At 57.8% G+C, this 15,695-nt stretch overlaps 3 protein-coding genes across 3 annotated transcripts; 2 read left to right on the plus strand and 1 right to left on the minus strand.

The window, feature by feature from the left end:
• The first annotated feature begins 3,073 nt into the window (after positions 1 to 3,073).
• B0T26DRAFT_819775 (proteasome stabiliser-domain-containing protein) lies at positions 3,074 to 9,850 on the plus strand. Its single transcript, XM_060447394.1, has 3 exons — positions 3,074 to 3,591; positions 3,772 to 8,449; positions 8,564 to 9,850. Exons 1-3 carry the CDS (start codon positions 3,380 to 3,382, stop codon positions 9,425 to 9,427), a joined length of 5,754 nt encoding a protein of 1,917 aa, XP_060303430.1. The 5' UTR covers positions 3,074 to 3,379; the 3' UTR covers positions 9,428 to 9,850.
• A 233-nt stretch (positions 9,851 to 10,083) lies between these two features.
• B0T26DRAFT_746447 (uncharacterized protein) lies at positions 10,084 to 10,586 on the minus strand (the record flags this gene model as incomplete). Its single annotated transcript, XM_060444694.1, has 2 exons — positions 10,084 to 10,257; positions 10,317 to 10,586. The coding sequence occupies 2 exons, from the start codon at positions 10,584 to 10,586 to the stop codon at positions 10,084 to 10,086; spliced, it is 444 nt and encodes a 147-aa protein (XP_060303431.1).
• A 2,404-nt stretch (positions 10,587 to 12,990) lies between these two features.
• Positions 12,991 to 14,733, plus strand: B0T26DRAFT_737191 (uncharacterized protein; the record flags this gene model as incomplete). Its single annotated transcript, XM_060443414.1, has 3 exons — positions 12,991 to 13,167; positions 13,230 to 13,581; positions 13,676 to 14,733. The coding sequence occupies 3 exons, from the start codon at positions 12,991 to 12,993 to the stop codon at positions 14,731 to 14,733; spliced, it is 1,587 nt and encodes a 528-aa protein (XP_060303432.1).
• Between the last annotated feature and the right edge of the window lie 962 nt (positions 14,734 to 15,695).

Genomic DNA, 15,695 nt, shown 5'->3' on the forward strand with positions numbered 1-15,695 from the left:
CCAGCTCAACTATGAACTGCGCCCGTGACATGGGATATAAGCAACTGCCGGTCCCTGGTCCACGTCGATAAGTTGGAGAGATTGGGCCTGGGGTCTCCGCAGTAGGGCGGTGGGTGACTTTTCTTAGCCTAGTATCCGTTTTGTCCGTCGGCTTTGCGAGGTACCCCGTACCTAATAGGCAAGGCAATTCCATCCGCGTTCTGCTCGCTGCAGCCGAAAGCGGATCTGACCTGTGCTGACAGCAAGGAAGGAAAGAGAACAGCTACCTAACCTGGTAGTCGCCTCTATATCGTGAGTCCCCTGACAATGGCCGACTTCCCGTCTGCTTCGGTTTTCTCGTGCGAGTGCAAGTGCGGGCGCTCGGTAGGTCGGTTACAGGTCACGGGTTGTAGGTAGGACTGCGATAAATCCAGAGCCTGAGGTGGCGAGCGATTTTCAAATACACGTCCAGTTCCTGTGCTCCCAAGAATTGACTTTGTCCTGTGGGGTTTTTCTTCGGCCCCAAGTGAGCTCGGGCTAGCAGCTCAGATCATCCCATAATCCTATTCAAATTAAGTTGCAAGTCGCAAGCATCTTAACCTCGTAATCTAAACTTTCGTTTCTAGCCCACAGATTTCGTCAAGATTACCAAATCTACCCGAGTACTACTCAGTATTAGTACCTTACCCACTAGTCCATATCAGTATATACCAACACTTGGCTCGATACCGGAGAGCTCATCCGGGCCTATTGCCCGCCTGTCGGTCCGCCAAATCAGTCGGGCCATCCCTGGGCCAAGGCTGGCATCCCAGGGGAAGCTCTCCTTTTGACTTCCAGGCTTCGACGAGAGGCGTCTGCATACTCTTGAACTGATAGTCGGCCAAGAATACATGAGTGTCAGTTATCGATTCCCCGCAATGTACCTACCGCCTACCTATCTAATGTACCTTGGCTCCTTACGTACCCAAGTAACGTTGCAGGCTAGGCTATTTCATGTTCTAGTATCAGCCCTTTTTACACTTCTACTAGATTTCTAAGCTGTTCGCCGACAGATTGTGGTGAGTGTCGCTACAAAATACAAAGTACCTTGTTATTAATTACTCGTTAGGATTTCTATATGGAGCGGGCTAAGATTAGCACCTGTACGGCAATTCGACAAGCTGCTGTTATAGAATCGTCGTGGTGAAACGATGTTTGCCTCCAGGAACCAATTAGTCCAGCGAGATAATCTAGATATGAAAGCAGGCAATAGTTACCTTCATAATGGTCGTGAGAGGGCTACACCGTAATTATTTCGCAGTTTGCTGGCTCAATACTATCAACTTGATTGGTTTCCGTTCAATACCCAAATGAGTCCACCCAGCAGCTCTGGCCAAGAGAAGATTGAACAGGACATGCCATCATGCAAACATCGAAAACTGCCTGTCGACCTCGGTGTTCTGGAATTGGATGTGTCGTTGATCGCCTGATACGGTCCGCTAGATATACTGTGATTGGACGTTCCAGTCAGGGGCGGCACATGTCGCCGGGAAGAAACAAACAGGCTGGAGCCGCATTATGCAGACAGACCAAGAGCAGCGAAGCGGCAATCGGAAAATACATAGCTCTACAGGCTGATGTCTCGATCCGCCAGCCGCGGTTACCCGGTTCAGACGCAAAACGGGACGGCGGCTCCGGCGATCTCGACAGCCAAGGCAATCTAACGGCATTGACTCTCATACAATCTGGTTTCTAGAAGACTGATTTCCCGCCCAGTGACGCCGAAGAGGTGTTTCACCGAGGTGGACACGAACAAACCCTTGATCCGGACCACCGGCAAGACGGGGGTTCCCCAGGGGGGTAGTGAAGCGCGACACGTGGCGGAAACGAGCCATCGGGAAGGATCATCGCAGCATCATGAACAAGCCTGCCGTGGCCACATGCCGCCTCGCGTCCGGCCGCCCGTAAGTGGATAGCACGACACCATATAGACACGGACGACCAGTCCGTCTATCTTCCTGTCTGTGAAGTCGGAGAATTTCCCGTCCTCATAAGCCGCCATGCAGGTACAGATTGTCATTGACTAGGATCACCACGGATGCCTCTATATGACCCATGCTAAGGCCGGAGGCCGAGAGGCATCGGGCTGCTAGACCTCGAGGAAGCGGTCTTTGCTGGCCTCGGCCAATTTACTGACAGTGTGGACTTCTGCTGAACACTAAGCGGGCATGTAAAAGGGAGGAGCCGAAGAGGGCCATCCCACAACATGTGGTATATTTATGACCCACAACATGATGTATATTGATATGCTCCATGAACTGCCGACTTTTAGAGACGAGAGCCGAGCATTATTTTCAACACCGCCCAGTGCCAACACTGAACAATTGTAGTTTTTGTCTTTCACACTCTCATACTCTCATAACTATCCTTAGCTCCTTTATTGGTAGCTAGCTTTCAAGCGCACCGAGACAATAGACTTATAATTAGGAATTCGATTTAGTAATTGAAACTAACTCAGGCAAATGAAAGGTCCGACAGTTTTTACATAGCTTATAAATACCATGCTGGTGCCTGTGCTTAAATCTCTTGGGGAGATAGAAAAGAGAAAGGAGAAAAGGGAAAAAGAAAAGAGAAGGAGAAAAGGGAAAAAGAAAAGAGAAAAAGGGGAAAAGGGGAAAAGGGAAAAAGAAGAAAAGAGAAAAAGGAGAAAAGGGAGGAGAAGAAAAAAAACAAAAAGGAGAAAAGGGAGAAGAAAAAAACAAAAAGGAGAAAATCGTAAAGAAAAACTTAATAAGGACCCGAAAATGTTCTGGGGAATGAATGTATTGTATATAATCTGAGAGGATTTCACCTTTCGAGCTTCGAGCTTCAAAGTCTGCTGGGCAACTACTGAGTACAGGGATAATTAGTGGACACTGCGTGCCAAGGCGAAAGGTGGCCCTTGCGGGCGCGGCCCAGCTCTCGAGGCAGGGTCTCCCGATTAGTCACGGGAGGGGGCCCACGGCGGTAGAAGCAGGCATGGCGGGTCGCGGTTTTGGAGCTGCGGCGCAGACTTGGTGGGGCAAAGCATCCGTACAGCACCCTAGCGCCTGAAGCTTACCTGACCACCGGGAGGAGTGCATCATCGCGGAAGCCTTCCAACAGCCAGTCAGGCATCCAACAGACACGCGGTTGCGACCCTGACGACGAGCAGGAGACGGCGCCCTTCGTTTCGTCGCTGCATTTGAGCGTTCTTTTCGTCGTTTTCTTTCCCTTCTCCGTAGTTTCCCTCGAACCCTTTTCCTTCGTTCGCCGCGTCTTCGTCTCCAGCATCGCAGAATCGCGGAATCGCAGCCTTGGCGCATGAGCCGCGGAATCGCAGCCTCAGCGCATGAGCCGTCCCTTGAGCCACCAACCTAACCCTCCACCCCCTTGACTCACGATGGCCGCCTCTACTGAGTCTCGCGAGCTGGAGCTAGTGGAAAAGGTTGACTTTCGGATTCTGGCCGTGGCAAACAACGTCGTAAAGCTGCAGCCGCTCCTCAACACCTACCTCCCCCCCCTTCTCCTGAAAGCCGGAAGTGAGCATGCTTCTGTGCGTGATAAGGTCACCCAGATATGCCAGAGACTTAAGACGTTTATCCAGGCGCCGGGGTGAGTTTTGCTGCGACCCCTTTCATTTCTACACAGTAGTTCTCCAGACTCAGCCCGAGTCCAGTCCCTCCCCGAAACAGACCCTCCCCAAAACAGAACCTCCCCGAGTCCAGTCCCTCCCCGAAACAGACCCTCCCCGAAACAGACCCTGAGCCGTCAGGTTTCTAACTGCTCTCACAGGATCGTGTTGCCAGTGGCCGCCTTGCTCGCCCAGTACAAGACAAGCCACGCAGCTCTCGTCAAGTACTTTGACCTAGTCTTTGTCCTGCATAGTCTCGCTAGACTGGGCGTCGAGGATCGCCGCCCCCTGATTCCCGTCGTGCTCCGCGGTATTTCTGCCGGCTCTGACCCCTCCGCCGTCTCTGGCACCTCCGCCGTCTCTGGCACCTCCGCCGCCACTCTCCCAACCCTCTTCAACGTCTTCCTTCGCCTACTGCCGGACCTGAAGCTGCCCTCGCGTGGAAGCCAGGAAGATGCCACCTTCCGCAAAGACATTGGGCTCGAGGACCCCAAGGACGCCGAATTCGTCGCCGAGCACCTCGGGAAGCTCCTGCTGTTCCGCCTGAACAAGACGCCCCTCGCCGAGCTGCCCGGGCTGACAGAAGACGACATCCACTTCCTGACTCTCGGAAAGCTAGAAACTTGGAACCCGCCCGGCGGGCTTAGTCTACCCCTGACGCGCATCAAGGTCACCGGCTTCCTGGCAAGCGGCGCTTTCACCGACGAGGAGCGCTTCATGCCTGCGGTCTATGCCGCCGCCGCCCCTGACTCGCGAGTCTCGGGCCCTGGCGACGACATGCTCAAGAGATGCGTTGTCTCCCTCGAGAACGTAGACTTGGTCAACAAGCTGTTCCGGGCACACTCGGAGCTGCCGCCACCCTATCGCATCCGCATCCTGGCTCTCCTGACAAAGTCTCAGGTCTCGACCACGCTCCCCCAGGTCTTGGACGTGTTCGAAGACGACGTCAACAAGCAGCGGGCTACCCCGACATGGCACGGCGAGCAGCACGCGCCCGTGGCCCAGGCCCTGAAAGCTACGTCGGGGCTTGAGCTGACCAAACTTCACGGGGCCCTCTTTGAGTACATCAACTGGGTTGGCCGCATTGGCCCTTCCCAGCCCGGCTACGGCCCCATCGGCGCACAGCTGGTCTACAAGCTGCAAGAATTCATAAACAACCAAGGCTTCCCGGTTGGCGAGGGTCTGTCCCGGGACGACATCTCTCTCCGGGAGAGAGCTTACGAGACCATGGGGGTTGTCGGAAGAAGATCCGAGCTGAAGCCCTCCGAGTTTCTGGCCATAATATGGTTTTTCTTGATGGGCCTTTCGAAGGATCCTGCCCCTGAGGTTGTCGTCGGCATTGACAGCGCGCTCTCGTCTCTCGTCTCCGTCTTCAAACCCGGCCACGGCCTCGACCATCTACTCGGCTCTCTTCTTGAGGGGTTCATGCTACAGCAGATAAGCGGCCCCGTTGTCCGCAGCGCCCGACACGCAGTTACCAAGTACGCGAACGAGTGTCTCCCGCTGTCCGACATCACGGCTAGGTGGATCGACATCGTGGCCATCGCCGGCTACGAGGGCGAGCGCAGCGATGTGGTCGAGGAGGGACAGAGAGGCTTGGATCCGTGGACATACCACGCACACACGGACGCGTCGTCGGCGGCACTGCCCGACTGGCGTGCCATGACCCACGCCTACTTCGGGGACCTGAGGCCGCCTATACAGCCAGAGACCTGGATCGGCAACCTGGTAAACGAAGTACCGCAACCAACAAGGGACGTCGACATGGACGCACGGTCGCTACCCCAGTTCCCAAACTTTGCGCCCCTTTCGCCCCGAGCGTTCCCCATCGCCATAGACTACGTCAAGCGCATCATGTTCCTGACGGCCCTGAAAGACTTCAAGCTTGAGACGGGCTGGGAGCGTCGGCTCGAGACGTTGGCACAGTCGGACCTTGCTACTAGGCACGCGATTCGTGGTTACCTTGGGTCTACAACGGAATCCGCCAACGACTCGCAGCGGCTTACCGATCTCATAGACATTGCCTTCCAGGGCATGGTTAAAGAGCGCAATACGGATGCTGCTCGACAACAGTGCGCCCACTCCTTTGTCGATATCGCATCCTTCAGCCCGTGGCTCAATCTTAAGTGGCACTGGTTACGGGCTGGTGAGCTCTTGTTCCTAGTCAAATCGAACAAGAAAGAAGTCAGAGTTGTCGGCGCAAAGGCCTTTGGAATTCTCGCCGGCCATCGGAGAAACGACGCCGCCTCCGTTGCCAGGTACACGTCAACCCTGGTCCAGATCATCGATACGCGGGAGACGGCAGTCGGCTCCGAGCTCAATGCCGTTGAGGGGGCCTTCCTCGCCCTCGCCCACATGCTCTCGAGACACGTCTACGCTCGCACCGACGACTCGTATGTCTACGACACTACCGATTTGTCCCGCAAGTTCCCGACTCTCGACAAGGTTTCCTCGTCGCCCCTGTCTACTCAGGAGGCGCTGTTTGACGCGTATTCGCAGCTTTGGACCGCCGGTATTGGTCTCGTACCCGGAGCAGACCAGGGGGCGACGGCCGAATACATGTCCAAGTCCTTTATCGACCCCCTGTTTGTTCAGGCGCAGAAGGGCAACGAGAAGGCCACGCATGCCCTGGGCCGGCTGGCCATTTCCCTCCCGCCCGCCGCAGCGACAGAGCCCGACGCCGGTGGGAACAGCATTCTCCAGGTCATCCTGGACAAGCTCTATTCTCTCTACGAGATCAAACAAGCAGACTCGCACTTCACGGTCGGAGAGGCCCTTGCGGCGGCGGTTGCCTGCTGGGATGCCGAAGTCGTCCAGCTTGCCGTCGACGTCGAGTCCGGAAACGACTCATACCTGACGCCCAAGCGCTCTGGCCACGTGACGGCGGTTCTAGAGAAGCTGCTGACCGACTGCAAGTCTGCAAGGCCGTCTCTGCTCAAGGCATCGGGGATCTGGCTGTTCTGCTTTATCCAGCACTGCTCGCACCTACCAGAGGTGCAGGCGCGGCTGAGAGAGTGCCAGGTCGCCTTCGTGAGGCTGCTCAGCGCGCGGGACGAGCTGGTCCAGGAGACGGCCTCGCGAGGCCTAGCCCTCGTCTACGAGAAGGGCGACGAGCGGCTCAAGGGCGAGCTCGTTCGGGATCTCGTCTCGGCCTTTACCGGATCTGGTCCGCAACTGAAGGTGAAGGTGGACCAGGACACGGAGCTGTTTGAGGCCGGCGCCCTGCCGACCGGGGAGGGCAAGTCGGTCATGTCGTACAAGGACATCATGAGCCTGGCCAACGAAGTCGGCGACCAGAGCCTCGTGTACAAGTTCATGTCGCTGGCCACCAACGCGGCGACGTGGTCGACGCGGTCGGCGTTTGGGCGGTTCGGGCTGAGCAGCATCCTCTCCGAGTCCGAGGTCGACCCCAAGCTGTACCCCAAGCTGTACCGGTACCGCTTCGACCCGAACCAGAACGTGCAGAAGTCGATGAACGACATCTGGAAGGCCCTGGTGAAGAACTCGGGCGCGGTGCTGGAGGAGCATTTCGACGCCATCATGGATGACCTGCTCAAGAGCATCCTCGGAAAGGAGTGGCGGGTCCGAGAGGCCAGCTGCGCCGCCGTCGCCGACCTGATCAGCGGGCGGCCCTTTGGGAAATACGAGGCGTACTACGCCAGGATCTGGGCGGCCGCGCTCAAGGTGCTCGACGACGTCAAGACGACGGTCAGGAACGCCGCCCTCAATCTCTGCATCTCGCTGTCGACAACCCTGGTTCGACAGCTCGAGGAGTCTAGCACCACGGCCTCAGCCAAGGCCATGATGGACGAGGCGCTGCCGTTTCTGCTGTCGGACAAGGGCATCGAGAGCAGCGTCGAGGACGTCAAGCTCTTCTCGACCATGACCATCACCAAGATCGCCAAGAGCGGCGGCAAGTCACTGAGGCCCTACATCCCCGTCATGGTGCCGCACCTGCTGGGTCTCCTCAGCACCATCGAGCCCGAGGGCATTAATTATTACTACCAGCGCGTGGCTGAAGACAAGCGGGACCAGATCGACAAGCTGCGCAGCGCCATGGTGTCGCAGAGCCCCATCGCCGAGGCCATCGAGGACTGCCTGCGCAGCGTCGACGCCGACGTCATGGCCAAGCTGTGTCCCGGGCTCGAGGAGACGGTCAAGACGGCGATAGGCATGCCCAGCAAGATCGGGTGCAGCCGCGTGCTCACGACGCTAGCCATCCGGCACGGGGCCGACTTCGCGCCCTACTCGTCGCGGTTCCTGCAACAGATGCTGAAGCACATGCTCGACAAGAACGACGAGGTCAGCAAGGCGTACGCGCGCGCCACGGCCTACATCATCCGCGTGGTGCCACCCGAGGGAACCCGGTTCCCGCCACAGATCATCAAGCTCTACTTTGGCGCAGAGGGCGAGGCGCAGCGACAAAAGGTGGCCGATGCCGTGCTGGCGCTGTCCAAGATCTCGCCGGACCATTTCAGCGCCCTGGAGAACGAGCTGCTGCCGCTGGCATATGTGGCCAAGCACGACACGGACGGGTACGTGCAGAAGGAGTTTGAAGAGGTGTGGAACAAGCACGCCGGCGGCGTCTTCACCGTGCACCGCTACACGGCCGAGATAGTCGAGCTGCTGCTCGAGGCGCTCGGCTCGCCCCAGTGGGCCCTCAAGCACGCCGGCGCCCTCGCCACGGGCTCGTTTGCCGCCGCCGTCAGCAGCGGCAAGACGGTGTCGGGCGCGTCGGCCGTCGCTGTCCTCGAGACCATCTGGCCCGTCTACGACCGGGCACTGGCGCTCAAGACCTTCCCCGACAAGGAGAAGCTGCTCGAGCCGTTCCCCGACTTTGTGCGGGCGAGCAAGCCGCTGTGGGAGGAGAAGGGGGGAGCGCTGGGCGACCAGCTGAAGAAGGGGGGAGCGCTGGGCGACCAGCTGAAGAAGGGGGGAGCGCTGGGTGACCAGCTGAAGAAGGGGGCGGCGCTGGGCGACCAGCTGAAGAAGGGGGCGGCGCTGGGCGACCAGCTGAAGAAGGTGGCCTTGCGCGAGGCCAAGCGCAACAACGACGAGTACCGCCCGCACGCGTTCCGCTGCCTGTGGAAGTTCGCCGCCGCCCGCGACGACCTGGACATGTTGCTGTCCGACATCGCGCCCCTCGTGCGCCCCTACATGGACGTCTCGGAGGACCCGGACGCCATGGACGTCGACAGACCGACCAAGAAGACCAAGCTGTCCGGCGGGGGTGGCGGAGGCAGCAGCAGCAGCAACCTCAAGACGGAGACGGCCTGGGCGGCCATCGAAGCCGCCGCGCGCGGCTACAACCGTGCCAAGATGGCCGCGGACCCGTTCGCTGCGCTCGCCGACGTCGTGGCGGCCGTCGACGGCAAGAAGCCCGGCGAGATCGGGGCCGGGGCCGCCGGGGCCCCGTTCATCGCCGGGCCGGAGCTCGACGCCATCCGCCCCGCGTTCTGGTACGAGTGCGCGGCCGAAATCTTTGACGACGCCGCCAAGGGCGCTGCTGCTGCTGTCGCTGTCGCTGCCGAGGGGCAGCAGCAGCGGCGGGAAATCCTCGCGTGGTTCTTCGCCACGCTCGACCTGCCCCGCGCCGACACGGGCACTGAGCACCAGCGCCTGGCCCGTGCCAAGGCCGTCCTCGCCGTGGCCGGGCTGGGGCTGGGGCTCGGCGTCAGTGGAGGCCTGGGGCAGGTCCGGGTTGGCGAGCAGGAGACGGTCGCGGATTGCGTCGCCCGGGTCTCGGACCCCAGCGTCGAGCGGTCGGCCGACGTGCTGCGCGTCTGGAAGGACTGCGCGGCTAAGCTGCTGCTCTGATGCTGGGGGCCGAGACCTGGGGGTGGGCCGGGAAAATCAGGACGGGAAGGCGAGCGGAGCGGGGTGTTTGGCGTTTTTCTTTTCCTTTTTTCTTTTATTTTCTTTTACCTCTTGAAGGAAAATGTATTCATAGTGTCTGCACTTATCCCCCTTGGGGGTTAATGAAGAGGCTTTGGATTTAATGGGTGATGCGTGTTGTGCTGTGCTGTTTGGCGTCGCGCCTTTTTGATAAGGGGTCTTGATGGTTGTGTACATGTGTTTATATGCTTGTACTATGTATGCGTATATGTTTTTGTGTATCGGTGTTTATAGCGTAGTTCTAGACGCCTGTACATGTGTTTATATGCCGTACTACGTATGCGTATATGTCTTTGGGTATCGGTGTTTATGGCGTAGTTCTAGACGCCGCCCCCGCAACCAGTTCCTTCCAACGCTGACAAGCAAGCTATTTATCATCAAGCAGGGTGACAACCAAGTCGCTGCCGGTTTCGCTCGGGACATGCGCGGACGGGGAAGTCCCGATATTAAAAATAAAGATATTCCCTAGACGGGTCGCTTATACACAAACATACGACAGAACTTGGTATTATTTTGGAGGTCTCACATTCGCAACAAAACCGAGACTTGCCGTTACTCGTAGATTACTGCATCTCCGTTCAAATAGATTGACCTAGGTCTTCATCGGGATTAACGTCAAATGCCGGAAGAACAAGGGGAAGGGTCGATCCTGTCCTCGAAATGTCCGGCGCGCTCCAGAACGTCGTCAGCAGGGTCGCCCGCCCAAAGATGTCGGCAAAGGGCTCGAAGAAGACGCGGGAGGGGTGATGGTTCTAGGCCTCGTCAAAAATCTGGTGCGCACTCGCCAGGACCGGGACTGACGCGTCTTCACGCTCGACCGGAACGTGGACGACCACGAGGGGATGATCGGCGCGCTGCAGCACGCCGTCGCGGAGCAGGCGCGGGAGATGGCCGGCCTGCGCCGCACCGCACCGCCGAGGGCCAGGCGCTGAACATCGCCGGGCTCACCGCCGACCGCGACGAGATGCAGCGCACCATCAGCGCCTGGACCAGACGTGCAGGCCGTCGTCAGGGCCGCCCACGAGCAGACCACCAGGATCGACGGCCACGGCGCCACGCTGGAGCGCCACGAGGACGGCATCGTGGACCAAGCCAAGGACGACATCATGGACCAAGCCAAGGATAGGCTGACGCGGAGAAGAAGGACAAAAGGAAGACCAGGAGAAGAAGGACAAAAGGAAGACTAGGAGAAGATAAAGACGGCCCAAGAGCTGGGACACCTGCTTGCAAACCGCATCAACAAAACGAGTACCGTCATGGACTAGTCGAGTCGAGGAGCATACCCTGCATTAGACATGTTCAAGTTTGGGCCGACGCTGACTTTGATGCTCGAAGATGCCTTGCGTACTGGCGCACAGGCCAACATAGGCAGCCAGGACACTGCCGTTGCCGTCCGATCTTTTTGTCAATTAGGCCCGCCGATATAGTCTCCATTTGTTAGACTTTTGGTTTGCGTTTGCCTTCCCTCATGTAGCAAAATAAAAAAGGGAAAAAAGGGGGGAAAAAAAATAAACACCACACCATACAGGGTTTGGATTGAACGAAAGTTACCTTGTCTTTTATGCCATTGATAGGCGAACAATACGGCATATACGCATGGATGAACTTAAGAACACTGTTTCATTGAGTACCAGACAAACCACCAATATCCGACGAGCGGGCGAGCTGGCCCTTTGCGTGGTTTCGACTTCGTCCGCCGCCTCGAGATATCTCTGTCGCTCTCTTTCTAGTGCTTGGTTTACCGACTGCAAAAGCCGAGGCGGGCACCTTTGCGTGGTTTCGACTTCGTCCACCCCTCGAGAAGTCTCTCTCGCCGCCTTTCTAGTTCTCGGTTTTTTACCAACTGCAAAAGCGCGGGCTGACAGTTCGTGGCCGTCGCTGCTGCTCTCGTGCTGCTCTCGTGCTGCTTTGATTTTCCTAGAATAATGCATGATACCTCTCTGGAAGCCCTCAAACAACCTTTGCCATAATTATACATTCTGTGCAGCGACTTGGGTACGAAGTATGCACTGTACACGTATATACTTTGTAACGGCCTAACCTGTAGCAGTAATATTTACTGCTCTGCCAGACTCCCTGCAAATAGACGCTAGAGTCGAAACCTAGTTGACGACTCGCAATTTAAGCTAGGCTAAAAGCATGGTCGTGCACCCGAGGCCCGCTGCGTCCACGGTGCCGTGCATCTTACCTAGAATACATTCTTACACAGTAATGACCCTGACAACCGCTTGCTTGCTACATTCTACTGTTGTATTTTAGCGATAAGCAACATCGGAGGAAACTTGATACCCTGGAAAAGGAAGCTAGAATCAGGTGCAAGTTAACGACTCGCAACCTGAACTGGGCTATAGCATGGCTACGCGCCCGTAGGCCTGCTGCGTACTCTGCGCCTACGGGTGCCGTGCACCTTACCTACCTTCTTTTTGAGACTGACAACCGCTTCCAAAGTGGTGCACATCTCCACGTGCTGGCATTTCCAGTCAGTCGTTAACAACACGTCCGTGCTTGCTACCAAAAGTAAAATCCGCCACACTGGCCACTGGCCGCCAACAAAGAGCTCGCGCCATAAAAAGCGGCCCATTCTTTCAGGCAGCAAGCGGCAACACCCGTGCGCCCTGGACTTTTTACCTGAGGCATCTGATAAGTCGGCGCACGCATGTCTAATAATCCGGTTTCTCTGTTGCGTCACAGGCGGCCGCCTTGAGCCGGAGCTTCCTTCCTGCGCCCTCACCACTGCACGCCAGGACTCGCACCCAGGACTCGCACGCCGTGCCCTGATACTTCTCGTAGTCGAGGTGCTCGATAGACAAAAACCATCTCCCTCCGAGGTGCAGCAACCCGCTGCCGGTTTCAGTTTGCCCTTGCGCTGAAAGTGGAGGCTGCCCCCCCTGCCCTGCCAGTTCAGTACGTTCTTGCCCTGCAGTGCTCAGGCCCACTTTACCGTACCTAGTTGGTGCTTTCCTCAGCTGCCATCGGCTGCCGCTGCCCCTCAGTACCGTGCGTGACCTGACCCTCCTCCGTCCGCACGTCACCTCGAATGACCTAAGCTGCGGATACCTAACAAGGTGCCTTGCACCTCTTCCCGACTTTCGTTCCTTTGGTTTTGGGGCCTTATCGTCCCTTCTCCTCGCCCCGCGCCCGGCCCAGCCTAACCTACCACCGACATTAAGCATTAAGGCACATTGTTTCCCGAGTCGCGGATTTCCTTGAGCTCGGCGCCTCTCGCGCAGTCACTGTCGTGCCTTCTCCGAATCACGCACGCTACAACTACAGCCCTGACCCTCGATCGGCTTTCTGCCGCCCCCGGCCTCTCCTCTCCTCTCCTCGTCGCTCTACATAGCGCCACACCTCTCCTCTCCTCCCCTCCTCGTCGCTCTACATAGCGCCACACCTCTCCTCTCCTCCTCTCCTCGTCGCTCTACATAGCGCCACACCTGGCATCTCTCTCGACGCACACACCCAGCTGCCAGACTACGAGCGCCGAAATGGTGGGCCAGGGGGAAGTCGAGGACTTCATATCCGTGACGGGCGCTTCGAGCGAGGCGGCCGAGCGAGTGATCGAGCTCTGCGGCGGCGACCTGGGCCAGGCGATATCACTTTGGTTTTCGGACGAGGACCTCCAGCGGGCTCTCGTGGCGCCGCCGGTTCCCGAGACCGGCCCTGTAGCCACGGCTGCGGGCCCATCACACCCCCCGCCCGCCGCCGCAGCCGCCCGCCCCGCGAGGACGCCCAGGGCGTCATCCACATAAATTCGGATGACGACGGCGACGATGCCCTCATGACCGACAACGACTCGCTGGACGCCTACGAGTCGGACGGCACCGCAGGTGCCGCCAACATTGCCCGCACCGCACAAGAGGAGGAGGACGCTGCTATGGCCAAGCGCCTGCAAGAGGAGCTCTACTCGGGCGGAGCCGGCGGAGCCGCCGCCGCCGACGACGGCGTGCGTGCCCCCATGGCCCGCATCACCGAGACATTGATCGACGCTGGTGCCTCGTATGTCGTCGACGACGACGACGACGATCACATGCACGATGCCCTTCTTGAGCAGATGCGGAGAAGACGTCGGGAGCAAGGTAAGTCTCGCCGGCCTAGTCCTGGTCCTGTTTTTTTTTACTTTGCTAGGTTAGAGAACCGCTACGAGAGATGAGTGCTAACGAGTTGCCCTAGCTGCTCGACCCAACCCCTTTGCGCAGTCGATGTGGGAGAACGGGTCCTCGGCCAGCTCTGCCTCGCCCGCCATCGGTTCGGGAAACAGCCGCGCGACCCGCCTGGCGGAGCTGTTCCGCCCTCCTTACGATTTAATATCCCACATGGGCTGGGACGAGGCCCGCGACAAGGGGAAGGACGAGAAGAAGTGGATTCTAGTCAACCTCCAGGACATGGCCGACTTCAACTGCCAGGCCTTGAACCGCGATATCTGGAAGGACGAGACGGTAAGGTCTCTTGTTACCGAAAACTTCATCTTCTTGCAGTACGAAACGAACGACCCGATTGCGGGCCAGTACATCTCGTTCTACTTCCCTAACCAGTCACACGAAAACCCGAACAACTACCCGCATGTGTCCATCATCGATCCCCGCACCGGCGAGCAGGTCAAGGTCTGGAGCGGCATCCCGTTTCCCAACCCGGCCGACTTCCAGTCTCAGCTCATGGAGTTTCTGGAACGGTACAGCCTTGCTGCGAACAGCAAGAACCCGGTTTCAAAGGCGAAGCGCCCCGAGCGTGTGGTTGACGTGGACCGCATGACAGAGGAGGAGATGCTCGAGCTGGCCATGCAGAACAGTCTCGCTAACGGCGGGCCTAGCGTGCCTGACGTTATCGACCCTGACGAGCTGACCAAGTCGGGCCGCGACGCGTCTTCGGACAAGGGAAAGGAGCGAGCCGGCTCGGAGTCGCTCTCGGCTACCCCCGAGCCACAGCAGTCGGCGTTTGCCAGGATCCCATCCGGCCGCCCACACGTCGAGCCACAGGCCGATCCCAAGACGACGACGCGCATCCAAGTCCGCAACCCGCCTCAGCGCATTATCCGCCGATTCCGTCTAGACGAGCCCGTCTCTCGCATCTACGAGTGGCTCAAGGCAGAGCCGCTGGAGGGCAAGGAGGGAGTGGAGTTTGAGCTCAAGTCGATGCCTCAGGGCGCGGACCTGATAGAGCAGCTCGACAAGACGATCCAGGAGGCCGGCCTAGCTAACGCCACCGTCATGATCGAGTTTATCACGGAGTGAAGGGCATCATCTTATGGCTGCCTTATGGCTGCCCTTTGGCTGCCTTTTGGGGATCTTTACACCTCCTGTAATACGACCGTCATGATCTCTCGCTACTCGTGGTTTTTCCAGTTCGGCGCGCAACTCTACCCAGCTATATCCAGTTCACTGCGCAACTCTACCCAGCTATTTTGATGGCACGGCATAGCGGAACACGACACCCTACAACACAAGCCACACAACACATGTTCACAGAGCACTACATACAACACCACACTAGCTTTGCCTCGACGAATCTCCCAGGTACATATCACCTCATTATCGGACGGATGCACGGACGGACAGGCGGACGGACTAGGTTGGGCCGTTTAGAATGGCGTTACGGGAATATGAGACTCGCACTCTGGTTCTTTTTACTGGGGGGCTCTTTTCTGCTTTTTATTCATCGTGTTTTGCTTTCTTTCGGAGCGGATCCTGCCTGCCCCCGTTTTCCTTTTTTCCCTCTCCCACTCGGAAGCCATCACGACAAGGGAGATAATGTGTAGTAGCACACACGAGCGGGATAGTTCGGTTCGACGGAGGGTTTGTTCGGGTTCGAGCATGTATGGTACGATCGACCAAACGAGGCAATACAGCTCAGGAACGGGCATCGACCTGCCTGCGTACCTTAGATAGAGGATTGGAAGAGGCAGCAGACGAGCAGGCAATGCAATGCAATGCAAGCCTAGATGAAAAACAAAAACACTAGCGGAGAGAGGCATTTTTCCTTCTTTATTTCGGTTCGACTGGCTGTCATGTTCATGTTGTGTATGTTGTGCTCGGATGCAAAGGAAAGATGAGCTCTCGTTGCTTTTCTTTCTGGCCTATTTATAGGCGGTCGTCGTTCCGCGTTTCTCTATCTCTTTCCGTCCCGTTCTGGACGAATCTCCCCGTTCCGGGCGAATCTCCCCTTTCTGGGCGAATCTCCCCTTTCTGGGCGAATC

The sequence above is a fragment of the Lasiosphaeria miniovina genome (genome assembly GCF_030549165.1).
Source record: "Lasiosphaeria miniovina strain SMH2392-1A chromosome Unknown B0T26scaffold_1, whole genome shotgun sequence".
Classification (NCBI taxonomy): Eukaryota; Fungi; Ascomycota; class Sordariomycetes; order Sordariales; family Lasiosphaeriaceae; genus Lasiosphaeria; species Lasiosphaeria miniovina.